Source organism: Bison bison, unplaced genomic scaffold (genome assembly GCF_000754665.1).
Source record: "Bison bison bison isolate TAMUID 2011002044 unplaced genomic scaffold, Bison_UMD1.0 scf7180017864078, whole genome shotgun sequence".
Lineage (NCBI taxonomy): Eukaryota > Metazoa > Chordata > Mammalia > Artiodactyla > Bovidae > Bison > Bison bison.
Window position 1 is genome coordinate 168,735 of NW_011494650.1, and position 12,132 is coordinate 180,866.

The 12,132-nt window shown below is 54.1% G+C and overlaps 2 protein-coding genes across 7 annotated transcripts in view; one reads left to right on the forward strand and one right to left on the reverse strand.

Moving 5' to 3' along the window:
- ZNF7 (zinc finger protein 7) overlaps positions 1–5,487 on the forward strand; it is a 9,549-nt gene extending 4,062 nt beyond the window's left edge. For 4 of the 6 annotated variants that reach the window (XM_010837558.1, XM_010837559.1, XM_010837562.1 and 1 more), the window contains one exon: positions 1,232–5,487. In XM_010837558.1, the coding sequence (XP_010835860.1) occupies positions 1,232–3,015 (1,784 nt within the window). In that variant the 3' untranslated portion in view covers positions 3,016–5,487. The remainder of the gene's footprint in view (positions 1–1,231) is intronic. The other 2 variants (XR_825078.1, XM_010837561.1) reach the window with 2 other exon arrangements.
- Positions 5,488–8,507: 3,020 nt separating this feature from the next.
- Positions 8,508–12,132, reverse strand: part of COMMD5 (COMM domain containing 5) — a 4,664-nt gene continuing 1,039 nt past the window's right edge. Inside the window, exon 2 of the mRNA XM_010837563.1 lies at positions 8,508–12,132. This exon is cut by the window's right edge and continues 25 nt beyond it. Coding sequence (XP_010835865.1) covers positions 11,761–12,132 — 372 coding nt within the window. The 3' untranslated portion in view covers positions 8,508–11,760.

The following is a 12,132-nucleotide window of genomic DNA, read 5'->3' on the forward strand; positions in this document are numbered from 1 at the left end:
TGCCCGGCAAGGGCTCAGGTGGGAAGCTGGAGGGGGACCCCAGAGGCTGTCCATGCAGCTTTGCTGAGCTGGCTGGGTATGCTGTGGGGTGGGCCTAGAGGCGTAGGCCAGTCATGGGGCAGCCTCAGGAGAGACTAAACTACAGAAAAGCAAGGGCGTAGAACTCCTGTGCATTATAGCAAGACAGTTTGTTTTTGAACCACATTTTGTTAGTTTGAATTTTACTAATATTCATATTAAGCAAAGGCACACGTGTGACTCTGAGCAGCTGTTCACCTGCCACTGCCATGCTCCCTCCAGAGTTTCATGGGGTCTGGGTGACCCAGCCTCTCAGATGAAGTTCCAGGGCTGTGTTGGTGTCCTGAAGCTGCTGTAACAAAGCACATAGACTGGAGGTTTACCACAGCCGAGATGTACTGTTCCTTAGTTGTGGGGACCACATGTCCAGGATCAAGTCACAAGCAGTGTTGTGTCCCTCTGAAACCTGTAGGGGAGGATCCTCCCTGCCTATTCCAGTTTCTGGTGGCCCCAGGTATTCCTTGGCTGGTGGCCACATCCCTCCATCCCTCCATGTGGAGGGCAAGCAGGGAGGTGGGCCCTCTGGAAACCCCCAGGAAGGAGGCGTCAGCGTAGCCCAGTGTAGTCACTGTGGCCACCTGGAAGCTGAGGGGCAGGGCAGCAAGGGATGGACGCAGCAGTGTGAGTCAGAGGGCAGGACTGGCAGCGGCTGGAGAGAACCCTGCCCGGTGGACAGCTGAGGCCCACCTCTCTTGGACTCACCCGTGCGCCCCTTAGCAGCTCTTGTGCCTCATTTTTCTCAGTACATAACACCCCTCTGTTCAGTTTTCAGCCCCTCTTTCCTCCTTACTCTACTTCCTCTCACAGGCACCCTAACCCTGCCTCTTATCCTCCACCCTTTTGGGCTCACTTTGCCTCTTTGTGGGTTTTTCCTCATACTCATTCCCTGTGAAATGACCTTTTCTCCATGTAGGAGAGTGGCTCTTTGGAGTCTTCCAGGTATATAGTAACTGAATGAATGCATTAAGCATGAACAGAACCAGATTTTGACCACTGTCAAAAGGCATTGACTTCTCATTGCATCTTTCCAAATGCTCAGTACAGCCTGTCCTGGGAGGGGGCTCAGTCCCAGGGGTGGTATGCACCCCCACCCCCCAGTCTCCTTTCTCTGAGCACACGGGATTAGCAGCAATTTGCTTCCTGTTCATTTCAGATTCTACAGTTGGGACTGATGGTGAGCAAGCCTGTGAGGACATGGACAGTTTTAAATCAGAATCCGGGGGGGTCGTGGTCAAAACCTTGCCCCAGAACTTTCCCCAGAGTCCTGGCTTTGGAAACACCTCAGATCCTGAAGTCTGTTCACAGAGACAGCCAAGCTCCCTCTTCCATAAAAACTTCTTGAACATGGGGACCACGGGTCCCAGGAAGGCCTTCACCGAGGACGAGTTCCAGGGTCATGGTGAGTGGGGAAGCAGTGGCCGCCTGGGTTGTCAGCCTGATCAAAGTCAGTGGTCCTTCGGAAGGTGCGATGTATGTGGCAGGAGTTTGCGATCTCCTTCAGATGCTGCTCTACACCAGGAAGTGAATACCCAGCAGAAACCCAACAGATGCCAAGAGTGCCAAAAACAGTTATCCGATTGCTTCCAGGGGAGACCTCTGAGTACCTTTCCTGGAGAGAAACCATATGAGTGTAGGGAGTGTGGGAAGGTCTTCAGGTTGTGCTCACAGCTTACTCAGCATCAGAGGATCCACACTGGAGAGAAGCCGTTTAAGTGCACCGACTGTGGGAAGGCCTTTCGCCTGAGCTCAAAACTTATTCAGCATCAAAGGATTCACACTGGGGAGAAGCCCTACAGGTGTGAAGAATGTGGAAAAGCCTTTGGGCAGAGCTCCAGCCTCATCCATCATCAGAGGGTCCACACGGGAGAGAGGCCCTATGGCTGCCGGGAGTGCGGGAAGGCCTTCAGCCAGCAGTCTCAGCTGGCCAGGCACCAGAGGACCCACACGGGAGAGCGGCCCTACCCGTGCCGGGAGTGCGGCAAGGCCTTCAGCCAGAGCTCAACCCTAGCTCAGCACCAGCGGATGCACGCTGCGGAGAAGCTTGAGCTCCCGAGAACCCCGGAGAGTCCCAGCCTGGGTGCACGTCAGAGGATGCATGCTCCTGAGAAGCCATTTAAGTGTGACGAGTGTGGGAAGGCTTTCCGGTGGGTCTCCCGCCTGAGTCAGCATCAACTGACACACACTGGAGAGAAACCTTATAAATGCAACAAGTGTTCAAAAGCCTTTGGTTGCAGCTCACGACTTATTCGCCACCAGAGAACTCACACTGGAGAAAAACCGTTTAAGTGCGATGAGTGTGGGAAGGGCTTTGTCCAGGGCTCACACCTCATTCAGCATCAGAGAATTCATACCGGGGAGAAGCCGTACGAGTGCAGTGACTGCGGGAAGGCCTTTAGCCAGAGCTCGAGCCTCATTTACCATCAGAGGATTCATAAGGGGGAGAAGCCCTACGAGTGCCTCGAATGTGGAAAAGCCTTCAGCATGAGCACACAGCTCACAATACACCAGAGGGTGCACACGGGCGAGAGGCCATATAAGTGCAGTGAGTGTGGGAAGGCCTTCAGCCAGAATTCCACCCTTTTCCAGCACCAGATTATCCATGCCGGGGTGAAGCCCTATGGATGCAGCGAGTGCGGGAAGGCCTTCAGCCGGAGCTCATACCTGATCGAGCACCAGAGGATCCACACTCGTGCCCAGTGGTACCGTGAGTACGGGAGCACCCTGGAGGCTTCCACCCACACGAGTCGTAGGAGAGTTAATACTGTAAAGAAACTTCACAAATGTAATGAATGTGAGAAAATATTCAGGTGGCGGTCACATCTCATTATCCACCAGAGAATTCACACTGGAGAGAAACCTTACAAATGTAATGAATGTGGCAAAGCTTTTAATAGGAGCTCAAGGCTTACTCAGCATCAGAAAATTCACATGGGCTAGACCACTTACCTTTACAAATGTGTATAAATGTGAATAAACCTACAGCCTTAATTTATTTGACATGGGATCTTTTACACTGAAGATCTAGAAAACTGGGGAAGATTCAGAATTGCTCTCTTAGGGAATGTTGAGATTCCTACGTGGTGTATGTTTCTGCTGGCACGTTTGACCTTATCCCCTCCAATAAAGCTCGTGTCTCCATCAGGGTGACACGTGTAGCATTTGAGCTCTCAGAGGGATGATCCTGGACCTTGCGGACGAGGCGTGAGACGAGCCCCGGCAGCCCCACCGGCTGAGGGGGTGGAAGAAGTCACCCAGGACGCCTTCCTTAGGCCCCAGGTACCAGACTGGCTTCTGCAGCAAGGATGTGTTTGTGCAGGGCTGCTGGGGGGGTGCCTGGGCTCCCCTTCTGCTCTCCTCAGCGGATATGCCTCGCAGAGCAGCCCTTCTCTTTGGGGAGGTGCTGGGTCCATGCAGGCACGCCAGGAGCAGCACCCAGGCCTGGGGACAGTGTCCCTGGCCTGCCGTAAGTCCAGAACCCAGTGGCCTCCCCGAGCATTGTCTTATAGTGGTTACAAGAATGAAAGAGCAGCCCCGAGGACACCACCAGAGGCATACCCTCAAAACACCAGCCACACGGACCACCAGAACTGGAAGGTCTGCAGGCAGACGCGTGAGCTGGTGCCTTTGCATAGGCCGATGGGTGCTGGAGACGCCTGCTCACCAGGATCAGCATGGGGGTGTGGCCTCAATGGGCGCCACAGGTCCCAGGGCAGAGGGCCCATGGGTGCCAGTGAGCAAGCCCACTCTGCTGGCATCACCTCCTGCTCAGGTTTTCTCTGCCAGCACAGACCGGCTTGGGTCGAGTGGTCAGAGTATGTGGCCATCTTGTCACCAGCGAAAGGAACGTGCAGGGAACATCGCTGCTCTGGTTGACTGACAGGCTGGGCTGCAGAGCGGCTCCTGGAGCAGCTCAAGGCCTGCGAGCTGCAGGATGAGGCTGACATGCAGCGGTAGTTCCCGCATGGCCCAGGGCCCTGGGCTGTGCAGGGGGACTCAGGATGAGGAGTGTCACCAGCTGCTACCCAGGACCACCCCGAGACCTGGCGATCTTTGGCACCACTGACGATAATCACAGGGCAAAGGGCTGTCTTCCATGGAGGGGCCATGTCTCCCGTGTCCAACAGGTGACCCTGAGGTCACTTGAGGATTTATTGCAACAGGACTTGGTGGGTCACATCACACGGGTTGTGTTAAGCCCAGGTTCACCTTGTGTGATGTAGCCCAGAAGCAGCCTGTGGTTTTCTCTCCGAGAACAAGTGCCAGCCATTCCAGGTGCCTGGAGAGGTTGGGACAGTAGAGTCCAGGATGTTCTCAGCAAGTAGACGGGACTCAACCCCCCAGCAGCTCAGCCTGATTGGCTGCTTCCCTGGCACAAGGTGTGTAGGTCGCAGCGCTGTCTTGGGACAGGATTGCCCCACCTGCAACTTCGGTGTGCTCCTGCCCTGGGTGGGGCACCATGCAGTGTGCATCTGCAGCAGCTGTAACGCCCCGCTTCACCCACAACTTGTGTCTGAAAGTCAGTGCAAGACGGCAGGGACCTCTACAGACACCAGAGGTTACGTCCCCACCTCAGCTGCTGTGCTGAACCAGGTGGTCACTGCCTTCAGAGCCTGGCAAGGTGGGCACCTCTAAGTGGGCCATATCTTAGGCCTTTTGAGCCACCTAACAGTGGGACAAGATCAAGGTCCTGGGTGGACATGCCACACCCCCACCCTCTGCTGGTGCTAAGAAAGTGGTTTGTCATCGGATGGGCCCTCCCCACAAGGGAGTCCTCCTGGCCACTTCCTGGTAATGACGAGCAAAGGGGTGCAGGGCCTCTGGACTCCAGGGTCTGCACCACAGGATGCTTGTCTTTCCTGACAGCACTTGCATGCCAGCCAAAAAGGGCCCAAGGACCCAGCCTTAAACACACTCTAGCACCTGGACTCGGAATCAACATGGTCCTGTTGGGGCTGGCCCACTGTGTGCCCCGTGGGCCAAATGCAGGCCTGTGCCCACGTCTGTGAAGCCTGGTGATCAGCCTGAGGACGCTGGCCTGGGACCTCCACAAAACCTGAGCTGGAGTCAGTCTGTAAATGCATGCAGGTCTGAGAAATGTAATCACAGACAGCCAAGGAGGCTTCGCCAATGCAGCAGCTGCTTCTGATCTGACAGCCTCCTGGTTTTGCTTCCTGGCCAGTCGGCAGGGCTCCTGACCATGTGGGCTTGGTGCTGCTCACAGTCCATGTGTGCTTGAATCACCTTCAGAATCTTCATGTCCCCGTTTACCTTGTAACAGGCCTAAGAACTAAGAATGGTTTTTACATTTTTAAATGGTTGGAGGCGGGTGGGGAAAGACTATTTTGTGACATTTGAGAATTATATTGAAATCAGATTTCAGTGTGACCAAATAAAGGTTCTTGGAACACAGCTGGCCCTTTGCTTGCAGGGTGCCTCTGACCGCGTGGCAGTCCTGCCTCCAGCCTTTGAGGTATTATTTTTCCTCTGTTCTTATGTTTTGTTCACTTAAATGTCCCAGGATAACCAAAAATTCAATAGAAATAAATCTTAAGCCCTACATTCCAGCCTAGAATACTGGCTGCAGAAGCATTGGGTGAGGAGTCTCCTTGGCTGCATCCACATGAAAAAGGTTTGTGGTATTTGTGTGTCACCTGACGACGTTGCATTCAAACTGCTGCTGCCTGGGTTTCAGATCCCAGAGCACGGAGAAGTGTCTTTCTTTCTTCTCTGTGTGCGCTGGGAGGAGAGGAGAGGGCTGCCTGCCAGGTGTGGGAGTTCTGGACTATTCTATCCTACTTCCAAGCTGTATTTCCCAGTTGGGGTTTCAGGAACAGTAAACTCATTTTAAGAATTTCTGGGAATTTCTTGGCACTCCAGTGGTCAGGACTCAGCTTTCCCCTAGATCCCACAAGATGCCCAGCATGGCCAAAGAGAATTTCTAGAATGCTCATAGAATAGATTTAAAGTACTTTGGATTTCTTTCTCTTTTGGAGACAAATTAAACTCATAATTTTGACCTGAAATTTGTCTTCATTATCAGATAAGCTTTATGATACTTTGAGCATTCTGGAAGCTTCACTAATAAAATGGGGTGTCTGTGCAGAGCCCAGTGGGTTTTCACATTCGTGTGTCCCTTTGTGGATGTGGCTTGCACTCAGAGCCCAGGAGAAGTTTGTTGAATGAATGCTGTGTTTGAGGTGCATCAGGCTTTGAGGTGAAGCTTTAGAGGCCCACAGATAAGAGAAAATGCTCCAGCGCCAAGAGTTTCCACAGAGGTCTACTTAAGGTCAAACATCTGCTCTCTGCAAGGTCTTATTCTTGTCTGGGGACATGGGGGCAGGGCTAGCTCTGCAGTCTGAGGGAGCCCTACAGGCATGCAGGGAGGTGCAGCATTTAAAGCCACCCTCACCCCACCTGGTTTTGCAAGGCCCTGGAAGTGAGAATGGTTTTTCTGGTTTTGGCTGTGCTGGGTCACAGTGGTGGCACACAGGATCTTTTAGTTATGGCATGCAGGATTTGATCCCCGACCTGGGATTAAACCTGGGGCCCCTGCATTGGGAGTGTGGAGTCTTAGACACTGGACAACCAGGGAAGTCCTAAGAATGGGTTTTAAATGGTTGAAACAAATTTTGTGATGTGAAATTAAAATTTAGTGTCCACAGGACATTTTATTGGAATATAATCATGCACATTGGTTTCATTGTTTTCTCTGGCTGTTCTGAGCTACAGTGGCAGAGCTGATAGAATCATGACCTGAAAGGCTAAAATATCCTCTAGCTGTTTAGAGAAAAGGTCACCACACCCAATGCAGGTGAGGAGGGCCACCTCTGCTAGCCTCCAAGCCTGTGCCCCACAGCTGGAGGGACCTTCTTCAGCTGGATCATCTCTACGTCCCCACACACAGTAAGGCCAGAGGCTGTGCATGGTCTCGAGGCTGGTGGCCTCATTACCTGGCTCCGTTCAGTGCCAGGAGCCAGCAGTCCCAGGAACAGCCTGCTGCCCATCGTCTGCTTCTCACGAAAACCTCTCTCTCTGTACAGTGATGCCTGTGTCACTGTTTGCCCGTGTGCACCTCCTTGAGACAAGCACGAAGGCTCACAAATGGACAACCTGGGGCTGGCAGTATTAGAACTGTCAAGAGCTCATTGGAGGCCAAGGCGAGGGGTCGACATAGTCAGGGCCCACCACATCCAGCTTCCGAGGATGGAGGTCAATGTTCTGGTCCAGGCGTTCCTGACCAGTGACTTAAAAGGCACAGATGGTGCCTTCTGGGGATGAGGGAGAGAAGCAGGTGAGCAAGCAGAGCTCTGCACCCCCAGTTAGCAGCCTGGACCCCTCAAGGGTGGAGATGACAGCACGTATAGACATGGAGCCTCAGAGGGGCCCAGACCCACTGAGTCTGCTGACCCTCCAGGGCCTGGGGAGGAGATGAGCAAGGTGGACACACCCACGTGGCTGGCTGGGAGACAGCGGGGCTACCCTGGCCGGGAGCACGGCAACAAAGGCCTCTGTGGCCTGGCAGGCAAAAGAGTGTGCAAACCCTAGTCCTGAGGCGCGGAGCTCCGAGCCTCGGTCAGAAAAGCACCCCTGCCTGCTAGATCAGCCAAGAGGATGAGGTGGGCTTCAGTTGAGAGCTCTTGTCCTCCTCCAGGGTCCCTCAGGAAGGGACCGTGTGTGTGTTCCTGCCAAGCATGTGCCTTAAAATCACAGAATCGTAGCCATAGGGCCCTTCTGTGGCAGCGGAGCTAAGAGCTGGGGCACCTGGGCTGGGCTTGGACTCCAGTCCTCGTTCCTGGTTGCACCAGTGAACTTTGCTATGCTAACCTGCAAAACAGACACGCCGCAGCCTGTGGACGTCTGCCCTGAGCGCGTGTCCTCACCCTGGGGCCAGCGGCCTCGGGGGACGGGAGCCAGCACGGAGCGCCTCACGCCACCAGGGTCACATGCCCGAGAAGCCAGCGGATGTGCAGGCAGGAAGGGAAGGCTGGCAGAGAACCGCCCACCAGTCCCCCCATCAGCTGTGTGTCACTGGGCAACACTCAACCCTCTGCGCTTCGTCACCATGTCGGTGCCTTTGAGTTAACGGTCTAACATGAGCCTGGTGGAGCGCCTGCACTTGGTTCCTTCCACCTGTTCCTTCTCCCCACTCGGCTGCGTCGTCGGGGCCTGGCCTGTAGGGGGCGCGCAAGGACGTGCTTTGGGAAGTTAGGTACTGTCCGAATCTTTGGGACTCAGGATTGCAGCCCGCCAGGCTCTTCTGTCTACCTTGGCATTCATTGCTCGAGGCGAGAATACTGGAATGGGTAGCCATTCCATCCCGACCCAGGGATGGAACCCCTGTCTTCTGCATTGCAGGTGGATTCTTTACCAAAATGGTCGCTTTTTTTTTTTTTAAACACTATGCTAAGTAAAACGCCAACACAAAAGGCTACACAAGGTATGATTCAATGTAGAAAATGGTCACGTTCTGCCTTCTCTGTTCCTACCTCTAAACAGTCTTAATACATAAAATCCATTTACCACTTACTATTGATCAGTGATTAAAACAATTTTGTTGAAATACAGCTGATTTACAACGTTGTGCTAATTTCTGCTGTACAGCAGTGATTCAGTTATACATACACATTTTCCATGATTTATCATGGTCAGGGCTGGTCAAGGGCTCTGCACACTGCTGCCCTAAAGGCACCCAGGAGAGGCCCGTGCTCCCCCTTCCCCACCACTCTCCCACTCAATTGTTGAAGCCCAAACCCCCTGCTGAGCAGGTGATTAAGGTTGGATGAGGTCATAAACACAGGGCCCTGATCCCACAGGACTGGTGCCCTCTTAAGAGGAGGAGAGCGCTCTCTCTCTCACACACACACACTTACACAGTCACATACTCACACGCACATATTGAATATAGTTCCCTGTGCTGTACAGGAGGACCTTATTGTTTTTCCATCCTGTACATAATAGTTTGCATCTGCTAATCCCAGACTCCCAACCCTTCCCTCCTCCGCCTCCTCCCCCTTGGCATCCACAATTGTGTTCTGTGTCTGTGTTTTGTAGATGTGTTCGTGTGATATTTTAGATTCCACATGTAAGTGATATCATATGTCTTTCTCTGACTTCACTCAGTATAATAATTTTCAGTTGCATAACATCACTGTGATTTTTAATTGTGGGAAAAAAGGAAACACAGAAGTTGCTCTGCTCTGAATGTTTGTGTCAAATGACCTAATGCCAAATGTGAGGAGGGGGGCCTTTGGATGTGCTCAGGTCATGAGGGTTGAGCCCCCCCCCTTTTTTTGGAGTCCCCTCATGTGTCCTCTCTCCACACGAGGACAGCGATGTCTGCAGCCAGGACCACGGCTCCCTGACCCTGCCGGCCCCAACCTCGGCCGTCCGCCCTCCACACTGTGAGAAATCAACATCTGCTGTTTTAGGAGCTGCCCAGTCTCTGGTGCTCTGTCTGCCAAGCCCAAGAGAAACTCAGCATGCCCACTGAAGGGATGCATGCTCTGCAGCCGGTAGACAGACCATCACGTTCAGGGAGAGTTAAATGAACAGAGCTGTGTTAACACACAGACACAGCACAGAGAATAAGTTCAAATCTGGTCAAGACGGTTTCTCCACGGCTGTCTATGGGCAAAGGAGCTTTCTGGTTCTTTTTAGTTTTGTTTGTTTTTTAGGATTTTCCAAACATATCATAATAAGTACATATTCCTGACACATGCCTGACGGTTGAGGAAGAAGTCATAGCAAAGAGAGTCTCCATCACTGGTTGAGGCAGACGTGGTGCTCAGCTTCCAGTGCAGGTCCTTGTGGGCAGGCCTAGGCAGCAGCGAGGATGGCCCAGTCCAGCTCCTGTCCTCAGGGAAGAAGGGCCCAGGATGCTGGCTGATACTGCAGACACGGGGAGTCCGAAGCCCTCGGCTGAGCCAGGACTGAGCCCCACATGGGGCGTGGCTCAGGAAACCCCAGCTCTGAGTGCAGCCCCCAGGGCACCTTCTCTTCTCTGTCCCTTTGGCCCAACTTGCTGGGACCCTCGCTCAGGGAAAGGCCTAATTAATCAAGATCATGGGAGCATTCTGGAAACAGCACAGAGGAAACACTGCTGCCCTTGATGGGTTCTGGCACAGAGTGGGGACAGGAAAGGGGTGCTAGGGAAGGCTAGGGGCTTCCAACAGACATGGCAGGGTGCCAGGTAGGCACCCAAACCCAATCACTATTTTTCAGAGGAAGCTCCTGCCTGATGCTTGGGCCCATTAATCCTACCAGGCTGTGACCTGGTTTCCTGGTAGAGCAAACCACAGAGGCAGGGACACTGCCAGGCCCCCTACCTGGGGTGCAGTTATGCCGGAGGGGACAGGGCTGGTCAAGGGCTCTGCACACTGCTGCCCTAAAGGCACCCAGGAGAGGCCCCTGCTCCCCCCTCCCCACCACTCTCCCACTCAATTGTTGAAGCCCAAACCCCTTCTGAGCCTGCATTTAAAAATGCGGCCTTCAGGGAGGTGATTAAGGTTGGATGAGGTCATAAACACAGGGCCCTGATCCCACAGGACTGGTGCCCTCTTAAGAGGAGGACAGTGCTCTCTCTCTCTCTCACACACACACACACACACACACGCTCACACACTCTGTCACATATTCACACACACATGCATACACATGCACAGAGGGAAGTCCAAAGGTCGGGGGAGAGGCCTCACCAGGACCTGACCATGCTGACACGCTGACCCCAGCCTCCAGAACTGCGAGCAAGTCATTTCTGTTGTTCAAGCCACTTAGTCTATGGCGGTCTGAGCTGCCTGAGCCACCCAGCCGCAAGACACCCCGCTCCCCTCTCCGCCTCCACCACCAACTCCAGACTCCTCACCCCATCCTGCAGCCTGCCCTTTGCAGTCAACACAGTATCCGGTGTGATCCTCTAACACGACTATCTCATCACACGCATTTCACTCAGAGTTGAGCCGAGTTCCCAGAGAGGCCCTCGGCCTGCCCCTATGCCTCCACTCATCTCCTCCCACTTGGCCGCAGCCCCGCGCCCACAGGCTTTCCCTCTGAGCAGTGTCCCTGCTTCCTCTTGGCTAAAGAACCACGTCCTCAGGAGACCCGCCCCAAGACCTGATTTAAAGTGCAGCCCAGCTCTCCCACCGCCCTGCCTCCCATGTCCGGAGGCTGCTGCACCTCCTGCAGCAGCTACCCTCTCCAGGGCTACACTGCTTGTTTTTATTACACATTCCTCCCCACACCCCCTCCACTAGAATGCACTTTAAGGTCAGGGATTTAAGATGGGGAATGAAATGTGCACCCTGAAATACAGGGTTCCCAAGAGCAAAGGAGCAACAGCTCGGATGCTGCACAGGACAGGCTGAACAGCCTGTGTCCTCACAAAGGCCTTGGCCTGAACCTCAGACTACACGTGGGCCCACCAGCGCAGTGGGTGCCCTTACCTGGCAACAAAACCGACCGACCACTGTGGAGAGGGCGCATGCAGTTTGATGCCTACCCAGGAGGACGTATTTTTTTTTTACAGTTGCTTTACTTCCAAAAACAGGGAAAGACACAGCTGTCTACTTCACTTAGAGAAAGACATGGTTACACTCCCTCACTGGAGTGCCTTCTCAGAAGGGCAGGCTTCGCTCCGGAGAGCCCATCTGAGACAGCCGCCTGGGCGACTGGAGGCACTGGCGAGGCTCAGTCCTGCAGCTTGCGCTCGCACCTCTTCTCCAGGTCGGCCATCTCCTTCAGGACCAGGGCCACAGCAAACCGCAGCTCCTGGAATTTGGCCGTGGGAACCTCAAAGCAGAGGGCAGACCCATTCGAGAGCTTCAGGTGCATCAGGACGCTTGGCTGCAGGGAGCGGGCCAGGGCGCTGGTGGAGATGGCCACGTCCACCCTCCACCGAAAGTCGGCGATGTGGGGCAGCCATGCCCCCTGCTGCCTGGCCACAGAGTCAAGGAGAGGCCGCTGGCTACCAAACACCACGCTGGCCAAGTCCACAACCAGGTCTTGGGGGATGCAAAGCTCCTGGAGCTGGTTCTTGAAGGTGTCGGGCTTCAGGCTGGC